The 22605-nt window shown below is 41.2% G+C and overlaps 1 protein-coding gene across 1 annotated transcript; it reads right to left on the reverse strand.

The window, feature by feature from the left end:
- Positions 1 to 816: 816 nt before the first annotated feature.
- MPHOSPH6 (M-phase phosphoprotein 6) lies at positions 817 to 21911 on the reverse strand. The gene is made up of 5 exons (XM_055306799.1): positions 21813 to 21911; positions 16902 to 17014; positions 4936 to 5026; positions 1936 to 2030; positions 817 to 1516 (listed from the first exon to the last, which is right to left on the reverse strand). Exons 1-5 carry the CDS (start codon positions 21861 to 21863, stop codon positions 1381 to 1383), a joined length of 486 nt encoding a protein of 161 aa, XP_055162774.1. The 5' UTR covers positions 21864 to 21911; the 3' UTR covers positions 817 to 1380.
- Positions 21912 to 22605: the final 694 nt, after the last annotated feature.

Consider the following 22605-nt stretch of genomic DNA (forward strand, 5'->3'; position numbering starts at 1 on the left):
CATGAGGTTAAATGAGAATCTGAGGTAGGAGTGGAGAGGTGGGAGGTTTGAGGACAGGATCCATCTAACATGGATGTTATATTTGAGGAGATGATCCACAATGATCAGGGCAGAGGTCAGACACAGGGATGTGGGTGTGAGAGCCTGCTGAGAGTGAGAGAGAAGTCACGTGAAATCATAGTTTGCCAATATTTGTTGTATTATCCTCTTTATTACCTGAATGGTCTTGTTTGATCCTGCTGAAATTCTGGAACAATACAAGGTCACCCCTGCTACTCATTGGCCGGCAGAGATTTCTCCCATACATACAATGCTGATGGAAGAGATATATTAGCAGGAGACACCATTCAGATTAAATACATCTCAGGGAAAACAGTGCAGCTTTGTACCAGCCAATCTGGGGACTACTACTTTATAAGGAGTATCCTAAAACCCAGTGCATTTTCTTTCCTGGGGCCAGTAAAAACACAGGGCCCCATGGAAAAGCAGCAAAATATGGAAAGAAACTCTAGGTTATACAAGTGAGCTGCTAGTTTGGAAAGTGGTGACTTCTGTGTGCAAATGATTTCTTTGACTAAACAGAAAAGGGCACATTTATGAGTTAATGACTTTCATAATGATTGAAATAAGAAACTAGTAATTGTTTTTAACCCATAAAAGCCAATCTCTTATGGTTCATCCTAGCACATTACCATATTCTCAATTAATGACTGGTTTCTTAAAGTTAGCATTTGGATAAAAGTTCCAATACTGAATTAGAATAAAACTATTATTTGAAAGCATAAGAGAACAAAAAAAAGTATATGAAACTTATTTATCACAGAACAATTTTTATTAATAAAAGCTTTAAGCAAAAACTCGTAATTCCACAAACTAACAATGACTTGGTAGCATGCAAGTACTTCTGGCTAGAGAGGCATATTTATTCTTCATGAATTTACATATAATAGGTCTTCATGACATTTGATTCCAAAATCGATGTATAAATTGGCTTGGCATGATTAATAACTTAAAGTAAAATATAAACATAAGGATAACTTAAACAGTGATTTAATTTATGTGTGTCAATTCAAGGTCAGTGACTGGAAAGCCCTATTAAAAAAAAAATCTGAGGTCAAAAAAGTCTTTAGGAAGCAACCACATACCTCTGTATATTTGAAGATCGAGGGCTAAAAATCCATTCCTGATGAACACCATTAAGCAAAGGATGTATAACATCCACCGCACATCTGTTTCAAAAATGGCATTATTTCCAAAATTATCCATTTCTTTACAAATAGACATTATAGTATTAATAGCTACACAGAGGCCATCAGAATGAGTTCCACAATATGCTAACTCTTACGAGGCTTCCCTGAGCTCTGTCTTAAAGCATCTACTTTAATCCTGGGGCTTTAAAAACATCTTCTTTACTTTAACTGTTGGTTTTATGTGTCCATTTTCATCTTCTTCATAATTAGCACGGTCTCTCTTCTTGGCAAACTTTTTTCCAATTGTCCCCACCAAGGTCTCATATCTGTTAAGATGATATGCGGCACAAATTTAATTAAACAAACAAACAAGGTAGAAGTCAAGTCTTGTCAAGAATATTAAACCAAGTATACAACAAGAAAACTCAAAATGATTAAAAAAAGCTGTCTGATTTAAAATTTATGAACTTTTCTATACAGAATTAAAATCTTCACTTTTGTTTTGGTACTATCCTGTATGAACTTGAGAGGTATATTTTAAAATATGTCTTAGAAGCAGCACTGGACAAGAGCCCTCAACTGCTGGCCTGTGACAGGTATGAACCTGCCCCAGCCCACTTTAGAGAAAGCAGGAAGTCCTCTTCCTGCTGGGGCACCTGACAGAACAGTTGGGAAGTGGAGCACCCACGTGAGAGCCAGTGAATGCTGGGCCCAGGTTAGAACTAGGCTCTGAAGTGACTATTACCTTCTGGCCATTTCTTCATCTGACACATCAAGCTCCACTGCTTCACTTTCAACTTCTTCCACTTTGTTCTTAGCATTCATCTGAAGCATTAATTTCTGAAAAATACAGCAGTGCTTTCAGGGTTGGAACAGGCTTATTAAAGAAACTGATACCAAATGTATTTGAAGGTAGAGAAAGAGGAAGTCACAATCTATGTGAGTAGTCCAAATCTCTGAGGGGATGTTCTGTAATACTTTACTCCACAATGTGACAACAAAAATCAGCCGTGAATGAAAAAAATAATGACAAAGCCCCATGAGATTAGACTTCCTATTAATGAATTTAAATTGTATTTTACTTATTTTTTAAAAGATTTTATTTGAGAGAGAAAAAATGAGTGAGAGAACACAAGTGGCAGGGAGGGCCAGAGGCAGAGGGAGGAGACTCCCTGCCAAGGAGGGAGCCCAATGTGGGACTCAATCCCAGGACCCTGAGATCATGACCTGAGCCAAAGGCAGAAGCCCAACTGACTGAGCCACTAAGGCACCCCTTTAAATTTTATTTTAGATTGTAAATCTTATTAGTTACTTACATCTAAAGCAGGCACACTGCTAACATACTCTAGTGAGTGGGGGAAAGAAAAAGCAAACTTTCAGACTTCCTCCAACTTCCCATCTTTGAGCCAAATGTAAGAATATTACACTCAAATGCAGTTTTTGGTGGTGGTGGTAAATTACTGGATGGAAGGACTGGGAGGCTGGCTCTAACATCATGGGGAGGACTGGCTTCACTCCAGAATATAAGGGTGGATAAAACATTTTACATGATGTCCATGTGCCATAGTCTCACCTCCATTTCTTTTTCTCACATTAACATTTCTTGATCATTACCCCGACTAAAAAATTATTTTGAGGATGCCTAGGTGGCTCAGCAGTTGAGCATCTGCCTTTGGCTCAGGGCGTGATTCTTGGGTTCCTGGGATTGAGTCCTGCATCAGGTTCCCTGTGGGAGCCTGTTTCTTCCTCTGCCTGGTCTCCGTCTCTCTCTCTCTGTCTCTAATGAATGAATGGATGGATGAATAAATAAATAAATAAATAAATAAAATCTTCCAAAAAATTTATTTTTTATTGTACAATACCTTCTTTTTAGCAAAGGCAGGATGAGGAAGGGACAGCAGAAGAGAAACTAGTTTCAATTAGCTTTTCTAACATTTAAAGGACTAAAGAGAAAATTCTGGGAATATAAGCTCTGTGAGGGCACAGAATTCAGTTTCCTGTGCGTTTCCAGTGCCTCAAGAGGATCTGATGAACCTCAGGTACAGAATAAATATTCACTGACTAAATAAACTCCATAGTAGGTGTCACTAAAGAGACATATAATATTAAAAATGTGTTCTCAGGGCGCCTGGGTAGCTCAGTCAGTTAAGTATCTGACTCTTGATTCTGGCTCAGGTCATGATCTCAGGGTCATGGGATTGAGCCCTGTGTTTAGCTCCCAGCTCAGTGGGGAGCCTGCTTGAGATTCTTTCTCTCTCCCTCTGCTTCCCCGCACTCTCTCTTTCAAATAAATCTTAAAAAAAAAAAAAGGCTAAAATGTGTTCAAAGTACATCCTACTTATAATGAAATAAGTGCTCTCAAGTTGGTATCTTTTCATAACCGGGTATATACACCTAATCCTTCCCACATTTCATAACAGTTCAGATCTGCAAGCCAAACAGTTCAAAACCTTTCCCCAGAGAGAATGTACTCAGTGTTACAGAGCAGCAGTCACGAAAGCCATCTTCTAATAGCCTCCCACATCAGGATCCTTCCCACTGTATAAGACATATACACCTGGAGTGCTTGCTTACACCCAGCTCTAGTCTCTGGGCATCATACACTTATTATCTTTGCTTCCCCCAGATTCCCCTTTTACCCTAATGCCTTCTTTCTTTTCCTAATCTAAAGCTTTAAGCAGGCCAAGCCAAGAAAAATATCTATTCTAAACAAACGCTTTTAGTGTTGACTGTATAAATAGAACACTTTAATTACCAAACACCCTCAAAAAAGGAGGGGAGGGAGAAGAAAACCTACAATCTTTAAATAATCTCTGGTGATTAGTCTGGTTAACTATGGTTCCCTATAGACGTTCTCAGAGAAGTGGTTTTCAACCAGGGGTAGTTTTGCTCACCAAGGGACCTTTGGCAATGTCTGGATACATTTTTCTTTGTCACAACTGGTGTGTGTGTGTCTGTGTATGTATGCATGTGTACACTACTGGTATCTAGTAGGTAGAGGCCAGAGCACTGCTAAAGATCTTAAAATACACAGAACAGCCCCCGCCACAAAGAATTATCTGGCTCCAGATGTCAGTGGTGCCAGAGCTGAGAAACCCTGGCTTCAAGTGATAGTTACAAAACTAAAGCTTTATATCATAAACCTCCATTTCGTTGGTGGAATACCTGACAGGATGGTTTTTAGTACATGTGCCAGAATTCTAATAAATATTTGTTAAATGAAGATCTGTGCATCTCTACAAACCTGAACCAGGAAAATTCAAATTAACAGCTATTATAAGGTAAATATTTACTTTTCAAACAAACTTTCCAAAAGGTTCATTTAAAAATCGATTTACAAGCTTGGATTAAAACCTGCCCATTAAAAAGTCAAAATACTCAATTTTTAAGTCATAATTTTCCATTAGAAAAGATACGTTTATAGGTGCCAGAAAATAATTTTTCATAATAGCTTCATATGAACAAAATCCAGACGTTCCTGTGAAAGAGCTGAGTTAAAACTCTAACACTTGCAGGGCGCTGTCATGGAGTGTGTGCTGCTATATTAAATCATCTACTAACTCTACCATAAAACCAGGCTGCAAGGGTTGCAATTTCTTTAAATAGCTCCACTGGTATTTCAAAACTTGTTATTTTGTATATAATGAGAAGAAACGGTACCTGGTGGGAAAAAACCGAAACCCAATTATTAGCAGAAAGAATTCAATTGGAAAATTTTAAAATTTGAAGCAATTATATTTAATACCTCAACCTCAGGATTAAATCCTCTGAATGACATTCTTCCATAGAGAAGATCTTCACATAACAAGAAACTCTGCTCTTCTATTATGAAACATCTAAGTGGGAAAATAAACCTGTATTACTAGCGTGTCTACTTATAACAAAGCAGTGCAAATAAAAGTCAAGATTTCAAATGAAAAATCGATCTCACTTACGGTTCTTAGTAGAATCAAGTAAAAATAAGGTAAGACTTCTAGTTCTAACATAGGGGTAGAAATAAAAACTGATTACCTTGGCCAGCAAAGGCATTAGATGACAAGAGCTGGAGGCTGCAGCCACAGCCTTGTCTAAATTACACATTTAATTTGCATAAATGCCTACACAATGCAGAAACCTAGATTATTTATAATAAACCTAGATTTTTAAAATCTGATGCAGTTTTCTTGATGTTTACATCCCCCCCCCTAATATTGTTAAGTTCTTATTAAATACTCTGAAATTGGGAGTCCCAGGCAGGTGTAGGAGTGTATTAGCCAGAGCTCTCAGCTATAAACAACAATGACTGACTTCAGCACAGAAGGAATTTATTGAAAGGATACCAGGCATCTCACAGAATCGCTTGGAAAGCTAGATAAGCAGAATGGAAAATAGGCAGAAATTAGGGAAGCTAGGTCATCAACCCAAAACCAAAACCATGGTAAAATCTACCCTAGTAAAAACGACGCTGCAGTTGAGGCTAACCTCTGGACAGCAGAAGGTACTGGGAGGCCAGTGATGCCCTGGAAGTCTCCTCTGAGTCACCAGTTTATTACCCTAGTTCCAGGTGAGCATAGCTGACTACTGCCCGAAACCACAAAACAATCAACCATAAAGCACACTAGGAAAGTAAATACCAAGCCTTTAGGGCTTCTTTGGCAGAAAGTAGGCCCTACTTCTTGTGTCAAGATTCACTCATTCAACTCACTCAGCCAACATTTCTGCCAGGCAGTGTTCTAGAAGCTGGGGGGAACAGCCACAAAAACGAGTTTCTACTTTCACAGAGATCACATTCTAGAGTGATGCCAAGCGATAAGTAAATGATTTATATTCCACAGTGAAAAAAAATGAAGCAGATTATTTCACTCCTGGCCATTAAGAAGAAAGCTGGTATCAAGCTAGTCCTCCTACTTCAGCCAACGATAAACGAGGACCTAAGAGGAAACAATGAACAAGTCAAAGCACAGGGCTGTGGTGCCTGAGAGGAAAAACCAAAGTGAGCTTTCTGACTGAAGGCAACAAATGCCCACTTTCTGACTGGAGGCAACTTCTAGCCTGTGGAGCCTTAACTGAGCCCAGTCTTATGAAACTGAAGAGACAGACTGAAGTTCAGGGCTATAGAGGGGGGTGAAGTATAATGGGTCAAGCCCAGAGAAAGGAAGATACATAGAGAAATTCTGGGACCTGCATTCACGGTCTTCTTGAATGTCTGGCCAAACACCAGGCTGTCTATGTGCAAGGCAAGTCCAACAGAGTCGGGGGAAAAAATTTCCAGGAGAACAGTTAGCATTAGTTTCCTAGGGCTGCTGTAACAAATGATCACAAAACTGGTGGGTTAAAGCAACAGAAATATATGCTCTCAATTCTTAAGTCCGCAGTTTCACTGGACCAAAACTAAGGTGTTGACTGAGCGCGCCCCCTCCAGAGGCTGGAGGAGAGAATTCATTCCTTGCTTCTGCTGACAGCTAGAAGTCCTTGGCTTGTGATTGCACAACCCTAAACTCTGCCTCCATGGTCACACTGCCTTCTCCTCTATCTCCCTTTTATAAAGATATACATGATTGCAGTTAGGGCCCACCCAGACAATCCAGAATAATCTCCCCATCTAAAGATCTTTAACATAATTATACCAGCAAAGTCAATTTTGTCATATAAATTAACATAGGTTCCAGGGACAAGGACTTGGATATTATTTGGGGGACCATTTTCCAGCATACCATACCTGAGAAAGAAAATTTACCCTAACATTGTATGTTGGACAAGACCTTGCACAAAGGAGGGAAATGTCTGAGCTGTGTCTATCTAGAGTGGAGCAACCAAGCTGAATACTCTGTGGTATTGAACAGAAACATCACACCTTGGCAGTAGGACTCATCTTAACAATTGTCAGGGCTGTAAAACCTATTCTGACAAAAACAGGGACCAAGCTGATTGGCATGTAAATTAACTGTCTAAGGGAATATTCAATACTTTATTAAGGAAGACAACAAAATCCAGGTATTCAGCAATGTAATACATAATGTGAGACACACAATAAAAAGTTCCTACGTATGTAAGGTAGCAGGAAAATGTGACCCATAAACAGGAAAAAAAAGTCAATAGAAAAAAAGATAATGGCATTAACAGAGAAGAACTTTAAAACAGTTTTTTTTTTTAAAGTTTTTTTTTTTTTTTTTAGACAGGGGCAGAGCGGGTAGAAAGAGGGAGCGAGGGAGAAATCTTAAGCAGGTTCCATGCCCAGCATGGGGTTCTATTTCCTAAGCCTAGAGATCATGACCTGAGTTGAAATCAAGGGTTGGACACTTAACTGACTGAGCCACCCAGGAACCTCTAAAAACAGTTATTAGAAATATGTTCAAGGATTTATAGGAACAGGAATGTAATGAAGACACAACTAGGGTACCTGAACGAAAATATGGAAACTATGAAAACACACCAAATATAAAATTTTAGAACAGAAAAACAGAATCTGAAGTAAAAAATAAGAATAGTCCTGTAATCTACTAAAGAAATGGAATTCACTATTAAGAATCTTTCCACAGAGAAAACTCCAGATCCAGATGGCTTCACTGGTGAGTTTTATAAAAAATTTAAGGAAGAAATAATACCAAATTTACTCAAACTAAGAAATGAGAAGGAAGGGACATTTCCCAATTCATGTTATAAGACATTATAAGAAACCTATGGTAGAATACGCTGTATGAATATAAATGTGAAAATCATTACTAAAATATTAGCAAATTGTAAGAACTATACACACACACACACACACACAAATCTAAAACATGAATACCAAGGGGTGATTTGTTTCAGAAATGTATGGTTGTGACATTCAAAAATCAAGATAATTCCCATGTTAACAGAGGAAAGAAGAAAAATCGTATGATCATCTATCTCATTAAAAATGATTGGACACTATTCAACATTTATGAAAGTCTTCAGGAAACTAGGAAGAGAAAGGAAAATCTCTCATGTTGATAAAGGACATTTATGAAAACACACAACACTTAATACTTAACAGTAAAGCAGTTAATACTTTCTCCCTATGATCAAAAATAATGCAAGGATGTCCGTTTGTTTCACTGTACTAACCAATGAAATCCTAACCAATGAAATCCTAGCCAATGAAATAAAGAAAGGAAATAAAGCTATAATTTTCTTTTTTGTAGATGACAAATGCATTTGTAAATAATCTTAAGAAACCCAACTAGAGTTGGGATGCCCAGGTGGCACAGTGGTTGAGCGTCTGCCTTCAGCTCAAGGCCTGATCCTGGAGACCCGGGATCGAGTCCCACATCAGGCTCCCTGCATGGAGCCTGCTTCTCTCCCTGCCTGTGTCTCTGCCTCTCTTTCTCTCTCTCAATGTGTCTCTCATGAACAAATAAATAAAATCTTCAAAACAAAACAAAATCAACCTAATTGATTCAGTTAATGAATCAATTTAGCACAATTACAGAATACAAAGTCTATACACAACATTTCTACATATATTAACACAACAAACAACTGTGGGGAAAAGGCCATTTACAACAGCAATTTAAAATGTGAAATACATAGGGATATATTTACTGATATATATATATATATACACAAAACCTCTACACTCCACCCTACAAGCCATTACTGATGGGAATTAAATAGCTAAATAAATGGGCATATCATGTTTACGGACTGAAGGACAGAATTTTGTTAAGATACCAATTCTCAAGTTGAAATACAGAATCAGTGCAATGGCAATCTAAGTCTTATGCAGGGGAAGGGGCTGATGGAGAGAAATAAGCTGATTCTAATATTTATATGAGAATACAAAGGGTGTAGACTAGCCAAAACAATCATGAAAAGAATAAAAGTAGAAAACTTGCACTGATTTCTAGACTTTAAGATTACAAGACTCAAGATTGAAATCCATAGCAATCAAGCTAATAGGACTGAAAAATTTATCAATGCAATAGAATTGAGTCCAGAAATAGTTCCATTACTAACACAGCATATTGATTTTTGACCATAGCACTGAAACAATGCAATGAATAAGGAAAAATATTTTCAATAAATGGTACTGGGATCACCGGTTTTCTATAGGAAAAACAAAACAAAACAAAACACAACACTACTGTTAATCAAAGACAACATTAAGAAAATAAAAAGGCAGGCACCTGGGTGGCTCAGTCAGTTAAATACCGGCCTTTGGCTCTGGTAGTGATCCCAGAGTCCTGAGACAGGGCCCCTAGTTGGGTTACTTGCTCAGTGAAGAGTGGGTTTCCCTCTCTCCCTTTGCTCCTCCCCACCTCCACCCCCTCTCTAATAAATAAAACCTTAAAAAAAAAAAAAAAAGAAATAGGCAAGGCACAAACTGGGAGAATATATTCACAATACATACATCTGTTAAAGGACCTGTATTCAGAATATGAAGAACTCCTACCTGTATAGAAGTATGTTAAGTTTTATCTCAAGAAACAAAACAAAACCCTACACAAATATTGAATTCTAGTTAATAATATGCATATCTGCAACTTACTCTGAAATACGCTAAAAATAAAATGGATTGACAGATGTATAGAGGGATGGATAAATATGTAAAAAATGCTAGAAAAAAGAACCATCTCACTTTTATTTTACTTTAAGATTTTATTTATTTATTCATGAGAGACAGAGAGAGAGAGAGGGAGAGGCAGGCTCCATGCAGGGAGCCTGATGTGGGCCCACAGGTCTCCAGGATCACACCCTGGACTGAAGGTGGCACTAAACCGCTGAGCCACCCAGGGATCCCCCCATCTCACTTTTAAAAACAGGCAAATGATTTGAATAGGGATTTCATAAAGGGAGATATGGAAATGCCAATAAGCACATAAGAGTTGATATTATTAGTCATTAGGAAAATGCAAATTAAAAATCGTAAAGAAGGACGCCTGGGTGGCTCAAGAGGTTGGGCATCTGCCTCTGGCCTGGGGCGTGATCCTGGAGTCCCGGACCCAGTCCCACATCGGGCTTCCTGCATGCAGCCTGCTTCTCCCTCTGCCTGTGTCTCTGCCTCTCTCTCTCTCTCTCTGTGTGTCTCTCATGAATAAATAAATAAAATCTTAAAAAAAAAAAACTGGTAAAACTCCCTCAGCTGTTTCAAAAGTAAAGCAAGCCCTGCATCAGAAGCCCAAGACCCCGCCATCCAGTTATACTAGCTAGCTCTCAAGCACGCCGTTAGCCCATTTCCCTTGTTTGACAGTTACCTCTGCTTCACTGTAAGTCTCCACCCTTGAGAAGCACAAGCTTCATTAACACAGGATTCACACGTAGGCCTGTGTTTTAAAGTACCCTTACATGACTTCATGTCTGCCTCCACATGTGATGACAAAGCTCCCCTTTCTGAATAATCATCCTAACCCTAAATAAAAGAAACCCGCTCACCCTCACTTGGGAGAATCATAGCTTTGGAAATTATTCTCTTTACTTGCTGCAAAAAGTTTCCTCTGTGCAACCGTTCCACCCAGTGGGTGTAGTCGTTATCTGTACCTCAGCAAGCAGTGAACCCACATTAGCTCAGCAACAGAATGAAAACAGGATTCTATCCAATTCATTCAGATTCTTTTTATCTAAAGATAATTTGTCTTTGGTTGTTTTAGAAAAGGTGGTCTGAACAGGCTTCTTGGATGGATGATGTGTGAGCCAAGTTCGGAAGGCAACGAGGAACAAAACATGATGCCTGGGGAAGAGCAGCTGTGGGACCAGTTAGGCCCAGAGAAGGGAGTGCAAGCATCCAGCCTGAGAAACAGCCAGGAGGCTTCCATGGCCAGGAAGGAATGCAGAAGGGAACACTGGTAGGAGGTCAAAGTATTTTCACAGTGACACTAAGGTGTCGTCTTCTTCACTGTGTCAACATTTACACAGAGGGTGCAAAAGCAACTTTAAGAGCTCATCTTGCCATGAAGTGAAGTAGGGACACCATACTATGCTGGTAATCACTGCATTATTCACTGCTGGCTTTCAAATAAAAAAGGGAAAGAAGCCAATATGAATGTTTTTGATGAGGCAGTAAAAAAATGTATTAATTTTCATTAATCTCGGCCCTTGATTACACTTTTCAAAAATATTCCGCATGCAAAATGTTAACTACCTCTGCATAGTGAGGCATGAGGACTATCTGGAGGAAATGCACTTGTGTGATCGATTTCTGAGTTGAACTAGCTACTTTTTCCATAGAACACTATAACTATGGTTATTCAAAGTTGGGTACTTGGCAAACATTTTTCTGAAAATGAATCAAATGAACCTGTCACTTCAAAGGAACAACCGACAATACTGTTGCCGGTTAAAAATTCAAGCTTTCGAGCAGAAATGAGAATTCTGAATAGCTTATGTATGTCATCTTGGGCTCAAGAGTTTCTCAATACTTAAAAGATTTTTCTGATGAAACCCAGGGCAATATTAATGAATATGGTTTTTGATATCATATAAGGAAATGAGTTAACATTTAGAAAATCTATACAACTCACTGAATATTTTCCAAATGAGAAATGCATGATGTTATGAAATCATGTGTGGATAAAAGATCTATTCCAAATGCAAGGTAGACTAATGATTCTGAAAAATGTATTGATGTTCTGAGATTCCATACTGCGGTTAACTTTAAAGAAACTACCAGTTACTGAGTTTTGGCATAGTGTCAAAGAATTACCTGAAAAGGCTATTCTAATACTTCTCTTTTTCAATTATATCACCTGTGTAAGGGAGGATTTTCTTTACATGCCTCAACCAAAACAACAGACCACAAAAGGCTGAGTACAGGACTTTAGAAAATCTACCCTGAGAATCAACCCATCTTCTGCTTTGCCAGACATTTAAAAAATTCACAAAAGTGTAAGACAATGTCATTCTTCTCAGTAACAATTTTTGGTCTTGGGAAACAGTTATTTTTCATGAAAAATGTGTTATTTATGTTAACATGTTAACAACAGGAGTCTGCCTTTAAAGTGAGCATTTAAAAATTTCTGTTGTTATTTCTCACATAGTAAATATCGACATAAAATAAAATACACAAACAGAAGCTCTTCCAGTGGTTCTAAATAATTTTTAAAAATGTAAATGGTCCTTGAGCCCCAAACTTTGAGAATCACTGTTCTTTGGGTTCCTCTCTCCCTGGCCCTCTAGTCCAGCCAACACTTCCTTCAGGAGCCACCCTCCCTGAGGGAGCCTAAATTCAGGCACACATTCTCCAGAGCCTTCTGTTCAGCTTTTTCCATAAACGTGGGATTCCCTGTCAATTGCCTAATCTTGGTCCTTACAGAGTGCAGCTGATAAAACCTCATCTGTCTCCCAAATGCATCATCCCCTCAGGAAAACACCATTAACTACACATTTAAGCACTTGCTTAAGACAGAAGACAGACCAGGGGCTAGGAATGGATGCACAACAGGAACACTGCTCCTGTCAAAGGGCTTTTTCAGGGGTTTCTACTAACACAAAACTTTAATATAAAAAGGAACACAGGTGTTTCATAATCTATGAGTAGTTTCAATAATTAGTAAAACTAAATAGAGTTAGCAAAAAATTAAGTATTCTAAAACTTAACTAAGTATTCTGTATTTTAAAATCCTTATTTTTGTTAGTAAGGATCCATAATTTTAGGGTCAAAACACATCAAGGATATTATTTCATCCATTTTTACAGATGAGAAACTACTGCTTAAAACATAAAACAAACAAAACTAGTCTTGCCACAAATAACAAGCATGGCAAAGCAGGGGAAAAAGTCACTACAGGGATACAATTCTCTAATTGGTCTCTCCTGTGAATAAGGCACTAACTGCCCTTTTGGTCTAGAACATCTTTTCAGGGATATATATATATATATATATATATATATATATATATATATATATATATATAGTGAACGGCTTTGAAAGGCAGAGATATCGTCTTCCTTTAGGCAAAGTGCAGACTTGCGTAGTGTCCAGTGTAATAATGTCTTTCCTGGGGCTAAGGGCAAGTTGGCTTGCAGTCTAACAATAGGTTTCCTAAGTTCAGGATTTCTCAGCTATGATGCAAAACTACTGTGAGCAACACATGCAGGGCCTTGCCACATCATCCCCCATGAGATTTGGGGGGCAAGGGGGAAATGATGCCAAAGAGGTGCTCCTACTGTTTGCTGTCCTGTGAGGTAAGGAAGTCCTTGTGTCTGAATCAAGAGTCTTGTACCTTCCACTAGCATCCATGAAACTGTGGCAAGCTAACCTGTTAATTTGCAAATAGGGTACAATCTCAGATCTCAGAGTTGATGACATTCATTAGGATACAATATGCAAGCACAAGAAGCATGGTAGCCAAATATACTTTTAAAGCAGCATCTTATGGCAAAAAAGCAATTATGCTGGCTGTTCTCTGTACTAGTGCACATCCTCTGGAGAGAAATAGTATAGCAAAAACACAGCAGAATCTTTGATCTGATAAATTCTACTTCTAGGAACTTATTCCAAGCATCTTTTATTAGATTCCCTGGAAACAGACTCTGAGACAGAACTGTGTGCAGAAGTATCATGGGCCAGTGCTCTTTGGAAGATGCCCCTCAATGGAAATGAGGATGGCAGGGCTGGGCAGGAGCAGGTGACCTGCAATATGGCTACACTAAGGCCTCAGTCCCTATGAGGAGCTCTTGGAGGGGTGTTTAGAAGGCCCCGCAGGTGTTCCCAGTTGAGTCAAGCAACCAGTCCCTCATCCCCCTCGCAGCTTAAGCACTGGCAGCAGCATCCCCTCAGGGGATGTCTGGACTGAAGAGCCCTAATCATCCTCACTGAACTGCCATGTGATATGGCTGACATCATAGACGGCAACCTCTAGACTTCCAAAGCATATACAAAGCGAAGTCTCCAATTTCAAAGAGAGCTGTAACCCTTTGGAATAATTCAGATGATACTACCGAGGAAAGACTTGCAAACACAGAAGAGCAGGAAGGAATGGATGAATTTCACAATATTCAAGGACAGGGCAAAAACTGTGCCAGCAGAGTCTATCTATTACGCTTTGTGCTTGACATGTCGCAGTGAGTGCATCACATATATTAGCTCATTTACTTCTCAAAATGCATGTGACATTATCATCATACCCAATACACAGTTGACAAAAGAGGAGCTAGGTACCTTGCCCAACGCTGCAAGTAAGCAAGTGGCAGAGCTGGGCATCAAACACAGGTCTGCCTGACTACAGAGCCCATGTGCTTAATTAACCAATCCATTCTGCGGGCTCCCTATTTGGGATGTTAAAAAAGACAAATCCTGAGGCCATACCATCCGTTTTTCTCTTCAGATCTACTTCTCATTATCTCCCCCACTCCGTATCCTGGGAGGCTGATTTGAATGTTATACATGGAAGCGGTCCTTCCTGTGGACCCTCTTACAAGGTAGAAGCTCTTGTAAGAGGTCTTCAGATTCAGTGACCACTTCTTCCCCTTGACCCTCTGTGCCTGGAGTGGAAATTGCTCCCACCACACAAACCGGGGTATGCACCATCCCTGGTGGCTTCCCTGAGCCCTACTGTTATACTCTCAAGTAACCCAATTTGATAGCGTCATCTTTTCCTGCCAACAACTTAACCTAATATACACATCTACACAAATAGGCACTGAATGATGGCAGAAGTTTATTATTTACTACTAGGGTCTCACTGCTTGTATCCCTCACAAAATATGTATGTTGAAATCTTAATGCCCAGAGATGATAGTGTTAGGAGATGAGGCCTTTGGGAAGTGGCTGAAGTCACATGATGAGCATGGAGCCCTCATGAGTGGAGTTAGCACTTTACAAAGAAGACCCCATAGAAACCCCTAGCCCTGGGGTGCCTGAGTGGCAGAGTTAGTTAAGCCTCCAACTCTTGGTTTTGGTTCAGGTTGTGATCTTGGCATCAAGAGATCAAGCCCCAAGTTGGCATCATGCTTAGTGCGTGATCTGCTTGAGATGCTCTCTCCCTCTGCCCCTCCCCCCTGCTCTAATAAAGAAAGAAAAAGAAGAAAGAAAGAAAGAAAGCTCTTAGCCCCTTTTACCAGGTGAAGACACAGTGAGAAGGTGCTGGCTATGAACCAGGGAGAAGGCCATCACCAAAATAGGACCACAGCAGGGCCTTGATTTTGGACTTTCAGCTTCCAGAACTGTGAGAAATAAACTTCTGTTCTTTATAAGCTACAAGTCCATGCTATTTTGTTACGGTAGTTCAAAAGGATAGAGACATTTACCTCCTAGAAAAGGAATCTAAAGGTCATTTTTCTGGGAATATTATGTTATGTTGGGGGGATTAAATACTGAAAACAAGGCAGAAATCATTCTGCTCCTTAATAACAATAAGTAAAAAAAATATCTGGAATACTTTGTGTAAGTTTAGTCAAGGTATAAAATTAAATTATAGCACATTACCAGTAATGGTCTCTTCCTATATCACCCCGCCCCCAAGCCCACACTGTCTCTGGCACTGTCTTCCCCTTCCTCACAGCTACCTTGCTTCTTTTGAGAAGCAACAGAGAAAAGCAAGCAGAGAAGCAAGCAGAGAAAACAAAGTACCTTCCTTCCATATCTCTTGGTGGGGCATGCTTTCTATCATTAGGGAAGGATATCTAGCCTTCCAGAAAAGATCCAGAGAAGGTCAGCCAAGTGAACAAGGGAATACAACATGTTAAAAACAAAAAAAACTGTTAGGGATAGAAAGGAAAAACACAAACGTGCCTGAATAAGCAGCATCTTCAATCATCTGACAGTTTAAATAAAACTACCGTACCACAGAGCTTACTAAAGTAAGAAAAGCACCGAGGACAAACAATAGTTTTAAGAAGAATTTACATAAAAGTCAACAGATGATATGAATCAATCACTCCTTTATTCAAAACTATTTCTCAGGCATCAACCACACTTAGAGGTGGAAGATGAATAGTCTAGTATGGTATCCCAGCCTAGTATGGTAGTCATAACCAGCTAGCTGACTCTGGGCAACTTATTCTCCCTCCAGCTTTAGATTCCTCAGCTATAAAATGGATGGAATGACAGTAGCAAACTTCGATATCTGCTCTGAGGATTAAATAATTAAGAGGTTTAAAATGCTTAGTTTAGTTCCTGGAACATGCTATAAAAATCAGTAAATATTAGTTAAGATGATTGGTATTAACAGCAATGAAATTTTTTAAAAAAGAAAAAAGAAACACATCCACAACTCTTGACTTGCTTTTGAGAAGCTCAGTCAGTTGAGCACCTGCCTTCAGCTCAGGTTGTGACCTCAGGGTAATGGGATGGAGCCCTGCTTCAGGCTCCTTGCTCAGAGGGGAGTCTGCTTCTCCCTCTCCCTCTGTTCCTCCTCCCTGCTCAGGCACACTCTCTCTAATAAATAAAAATCTTAAAAAAGAAAAAAAAAAGGAAGCTCGCCTAATGAACTCTTCTGTTCAAACAAAATTGGAGAGACCTAAAGTACACTCCTTCCAACTGAACGTGATAGGGAACACACCACAGATTCTCATAAAAGCTCCCCAGCTATTACCAGTGACAAATGGGCTAGATTCCTTTATTCAAAATAAAAAAAGAACATTATAAATGAGGGCCAGTAAAAATGCATAAATCCAAGTAGAACTTATATAGATTTTATAATTTTAGAAAACTATTTGAAAAGTTAATTCAATAAACTAAGCAGCTACTATATTATAGGCCTTGCAACACTAGAACAGGGATTTCCCTCTGAAGGCCCAAAACATCATTAGTATAATTTCTAATAAACCTACTCTTTTTCTTTAAGCTCTGGCAAATCCAAATACCAGTGCTCTTCACTAATGATTTTCTTTTCTTCCTCTTCTAGTTGTTTCCTGGTCTCCGAATCCAGTCCTCTTTGCATGAACTGTCAAAACAAAACAAAATCATGTCAGCAGCTAGTTTTCTCAACCTACAGTTATTCATTTCTCTATGTGCTCTCCCTCATTTCTCAGGAATACCATCTCGGTGGGGAGGGGGGAGGTGGTGTGACTGCAGAAGTTTTGCTCTGCCCTTGAGAACGTCACAGCAGACTACAGAGAGCCCGCTAGAGCACACAAAAAAGTAATGTGGGCTTCCTTCAGAAAACCTTGGAAAGATCTTTACCATACTTCAGTTTGTCTGATTTAATAAAACAAGCAATAAAAAACTGTATTTGGTAAGTAGCTCATCAATATTTCAGTTTTACATTGTGGCCAGTGGGGAAGGGCTAAAACAGAAGATACAGATCAGGATGGGCAAGTAGAGACACAAAGTGAGAGGGGCAGAAAGAGGAGGTGAGACTCCGTACTTTCTGAATCTGTTGATGACCCATGGAGCCCACTAGTCTTTGTACCTGCTGATCTTGGTCTGGAGGACCCTTTCTCATGCTCCATTACTTGGGCAACTCCTAGCCCTTCTGATATATAGTAAAAGCTACTCCATCCCTGTGAAATCTGACATCTGCAGACAAAACTGGCACTTCTCTCTTAGATGCTTCATATGACATCCTCTAAGTCTCACTACATTTTAATTTCTCAAGTACCTGTTTCTTCTGAAGAGCTCGAGGGCAGGGACTTTGTCTAGACTGTCTCCTTTTCAGTTTCAGCATGATGAATGATAAATAGTTAGGGGTTTGCTGTCCTCTGAAAGGCTGATTACCTCTACGGCTGCTCTTTTTTCTAAGATGTGCAGAAGCTCAACTCAAAATAGGCCAGGAGAGAATTTGGCAGTCCAGCTGCTAGTCTCTTCCCACCATAAACAATAACTCTATTTCCTCAGGGCATCAGTGAACACCACAGGAAATTGATCACAGCAAAATGATAAAACATTAATAAGGGAAAAAATAAATTCAGAAAATATCCAGGAGCCTTCAGAAATTAGGTCTAGAGTTCTATTAGTTTCCATTTGTCCCTATTTCTTTTCCTTGTCTGAGCTCTGTATTACTTTTCCTTCCATTCCAACCTTTCCAAAAATACAAGCATTTTTAGGCAAAAGGGCTTTACCAATGAATATTAAAGGCAATGACGGAATTTGAAAAACATTTATAAATAAAATACAGTGATAATATCCAGTTTTGATGAGGATGAGGTGAGACTGGATCACTCACACATTGCTGGTAGGAATAGGAATGGTACAACCTCTGTTGAAAACAGTTTGGTTTCTTACCCAACTAAAGATTCACTTAACATATGACCCAGCAATTGTCCTCTTGGGCATTTATCTCAAAGAAATGAAAACTTATGTTCACTCAAAAAATCATACAGAAATATTCACAGCAGCTCTATTTGTTAATAGCCAAACACTGAAAACAACCAAAATACTCTTCAAAAGGTGAATGGTTAAGTCCTATGGTACTTCCATAGCATGGAATATTATTTAGCAATTGAAAAAAAGGAACTAAGGATACTCAACAACTTAGATGGATCTCAAACGAATTATGCTGAATGAAAAAAAAAAAGGCCATCTCAAAAAGGTTACATATGTACAATTTCATTTATAGAACATCTTTGAAATAACGAAGTTATAGGAATGGAGAACAGATCTGTCAGAGCTTGAGGACAGTAGAAAAGACTGGGTGTGGCTACAAATGGAGAGGTTGAGGGAACCTCATGGTGATGGAACAGTTTTGTATCATGAATGTGGTGGTAGCTACATAATTCTGCATAAGCCCTCACCACAGGAAAAAACTGGCAGTTTCTGGAACGTAGTACTGTACTTCCCAGTCCTGCTTCCTCTGTTACTCAACATCATGTTTCCATCTTCTTATATGGCAAAATATCCACTTGAAAAAACCCAGAGCACATGTCCTTTCGGCCTTCCCTGACTGGTGTTTGGTCAAGCTCTGCAGAGATCTCTTCCCATAAAAGTACATCTTTCCCTATATCTAAGAGCCTTATAAGCACTGGCTTTTTGTTCATTAATGCTTCTTTTGTGTCTCCCAAAAGACAGAGATTCTGAATAGTAGACCATGTCTCTTATTCATCTTTTATTACTAGTACTTAGGCTGTAGCTGACATACAAGAAGAGTTCAATAAAAGTTCTCTGAATGTAACTCCAGACTTATTTTCCCAGACTCTCTTTCTTGGATGGTTCTCTTTAAACTCAGATGCTTTGGGGGCACCTGGGTGGCTCAGTGGTTAAGTATCTGCCTTTGGTTCAGGTTGTGATCCCGGGGTTCTGGGATCGAGTCCCACATCCGGCTCCCCACAGGGAGCCTGCTCCTCCCTCTGCCTGTGTTTCTGCCTCTCTGTGTGTCTCTCATGAATAAATAAATAAAATCTTTAAAAAAAAAAAGCTTAATGATTTGACTTTACTCACAAGTGAGAGCCTACAGCAGGCATCACAAATTATAATTCTGGGCTAGATAACAATTCTTGTAAATAAAGTTTTATTGGAACAAAGATCTGTTCATTTGGTTCTGAGCTACAATGGCAGAGGTGAGTAGGTACAACACTAACTGGCCCACAAGCCTGAAGTATTTATTATCTGTCCTCTTAGAGAAAAAGTTTACCAACTCCTACCTAAGAGCCCAAAGGAGCTAACATCACAAATAAGCGTCCTCTTTACAATCATTTCATCACGCTGACAGGAATACCACCTACATCTTTCACTTTCTACTCCCATCAGGATCACCCTCCAGTCCCTAACAGGTGACCAAGTCAGAGGATTTCAGGTACACTTCAAAACAAATGTCTTAGTATTAAATCCTCTATTCTTTTCATTCTTGCTCTACACTGAGCTCTGGCTGAACAGTTACACTGGATACAGCAACCTAATGCAGCTGTTCCATTCATTCTCAAGGGACACTCCACTCTATCTGTATGTATGGTATCTCTTGCTATCCTACCAATGAGTTCTTTATTATCAATAACTGAAGCTGCTGACCCAACTAGAAAATCTGTGTCATAGTGCCCCCCTCTCCTTTGCTTCCATGTCCTGTTGAGTCTTCTCCAACCACTGGGGTAGGAGTTGATACTTTTTTTATGGTAACTTCTTCCTTTCCAACTCTTGAGTCAGCTCTTTGGTCGGAGTTGTAATCACTCAGGACATCTTCATTTGATGTGCCTGCTTTGCCAATCCACTCTACCTCTCGGATTGCAAACTCAGAGTCAGAAGAAGCCTCTGTGGGGTAAAAATGCAAATTTTGCTAATAATATGTAGGAAAAAAGAACTTGAGAAACTATAAATTATGATTTACCCTCTACCCTCACTCACCCTATTCATCCCTAGTTACACCCTAGCTGAACTCCAAATCTGGCACATGCAACATGTACTCTCCAATCTTTCAAAACATTATTTATGCCTTGCTTCCTTTTTTTTCTGGAAATTATTCTCTAAACATGACATCTTACACTGTGCTGACAGCGACAAGCAGTTAAGAGCAGGGGCTTTGGAGCAAGACTGCCTGAGTTTGGTTCTGTCTACACAACTTGTTAGCTGTGTAACTTCAGGCAAGTGAGCTACTTCTCTTTCGGTGCTTCAGCTGTAGGAGAGCAGTAATAACTGCATCTACCTCGCAGAGTCACTACATGGATTCTACGGGCGGCTATAGGCAAAGCACGTAGAACGGCTGTCTGGGACATAGCAGAAACTATAAATGTTTACTATTATTATTCAAGCTTTTAAGGCCTGGTTGTTTCCCGTTTTAATTCCTATATTCCTTTTACGTGCCCTTGCCTTTTTTTTTTTTCCACTTTGAAATTATTTGTTAAATGAGTTCAATTTTGGGGCGCCTGGGGGGCTCAGTGGTTGAGCTTCTTGCCTTTGGCTCAGGTCAGGATTCCAGGGTCCTGGGAACGAGTCCCGCATCCGGCTCCCTGCAGGGATCCTGCTTCTCTTTCTCTCTCTGTGTCTCATGAATAAATAAAATCTTAAAAAAAAATGGATTCAATTTCGAATCTAAAAAATCAATTTTGCTGAAAGTCGAAGTCATTCACCTCAACTGTTCTAATTCTGTTCCCATCGCCACTGCGACCAGATCAAAACTTCTAGCTCGCTTTTTTTTTTTTGCACCAGGGCATTCTCCATAGGGCAGCTAAGGGAACTTTGAAAAGTAAGAAGCACAGAGCTAAGATGCTCAATAGCTTCCCCGTGTTCACATAGAGAAATAATAATAATAATAATAATAATAATAATAATAATAATTAATAATAATAATTCTTCCTCTGGCCTAAAACTGCCCACCTATGTGGCCACTGGCTGCTGGTTCAGGCCCACTTCTTGCTACTTGCCTTCCAGACACAACGGCTGATCTTTAGTTCTTGGGAATCCCAGCGGCTTTCTCGAGGTTTGCGTCCCAGAGCCGTGCACCCGGTTTTCCCTGGGTCTCCGCGGCCCTGCGCCCCCCTCCCACCTACCCTCCCGCCCCCCCCCCCACCCAAGGGCCTCTCCCGCGGAAGCCAAGTAAGCTCCCGGCGCTCCGGGCACCGCTCAGCGCCGCGGCATCCTACCCGCTGCCGCCGCTCTCCTATCCCGCCGCGGGCTTTAAGAGCGAACCCGCCGGACTCAGAATCCGGTTCCCAGGGCCCGAACCAGACCAAGCGCTAAGTGAATGAATGAATGTCCGAGCTGGAGGCCCTCCGCGGCCGCCCCGGTGCCCCCGCCCGTCTGCAGTCTCGCCCCCGGCCAGGTGTGGAAGCTCAGGTACCCCCGTCGCCCAGCGCGCCTCCCCGCCGTCCCCGCACCTTCATGCGCAGCAGATTCTTGGACAGTTTCGTCTTGCGCTCGGCCGCCATGTTGGCGCCTGCTCGGGGCCGCGCTCCACCGCCAGCCCCGCCGCGCACGCGCACGCACGCACGCGCACGCGCACTGCCGCGTGCGTCCCGGCGGCGGCGCTTCACGCAGCTGGCGTCGTCGCACCGCGTGGCTTCGCCCTCGCCTGGGCGCGTCCCGGGAGGCGCTGTCTTCCCCGAGGAGCTGCGGGTGAGGACGCGGCTGTCCGCCAGCGGCGAGAGCGACCGGACGCAGGAGGCAAACGTCTCAAGAGGGCTCAGCCGGAGGAGGCCCGAATTTTGCGCCCCGAGAGCGGCCGGTGGTGAGTGTCGCCGCGCGTCACCGAGGCGGTGGGAGCTGGTGAGACGCTCGCCGCCCGTCCTGGCCACGCCGCGGCTGTGGCGCGTCTGCGTCGCCGACGGCGGGCTTCCCGGGCCCCGCACCACGGTCAGCGCAACAGCGGCTCCTGCGTTGAGGTCGCTGAGGCGTGGGGAGGCTGCTGGGCTGGCCCGGGAGCCGGTGGGGGGGGGAGGGGGGAGGGGAGGCAGGCGGGTGCAGACCCAGGCAGTCTGGGGAACTGTGCACCGTTTGCAGCTGTGCAGGTGGGTCCCTGAGCCTGGATGAGCGTCCCGTGAAACAGCCCAAACCCAACTCGCAGGTGCGAGGCCAGGCAGCCACCTGTCCCAAGGGCTGGGGATGAGTGAGGGACTGGCGGGGCTAGGTAGGGAGAGATGGAGAGGGGGCCGTGGAGTCAGGCTCACAAAG

Source organism: Nyctereutes procyonoides, unplaced genomic scaffold (assembly GCF_905146905.1).
Source record: "Nyctereutes procyonoides isolate TBG_1078 unplaced genomic scaffold, NYPRO_anot_genome, whole genome shotgun sequence".
Classification (NCBI taxonomy): Eukaryota; Metazoa; Chordata; class Mammalia; order Carnivora; family Canidae; genus Nyctereutes; species Nyctereutes procyonoides.

What these genes read in the sequence shown, in the direction of transcription:
- MPHOSPH6 (XM_055306799.1), bottom strand. Translation starts at nt 21,863, where the DNA reads ATGGCGGCCGAGCGCAAGACGAAACTGTCCAAGAATCTGCTGCGCATG. An exon ending in AGAATCTGCTGCGCATGAAG is followed by an intron (nt 17,015 to 21,812) that starts GTGCGGGGACGG and finishes TTGTTTTGACAG; the next exon opens with TTCATGCAAAGAGGACTGGA. An exon ending in GATGAAGAAATGGCCAGAAG is followed by an intron (nt 1,517 to 1,935) that starts GTAATAGTCACT and finishes TCATCTTAACAG; the next exon opens with ATATGAGACCTTGGTGGGGA.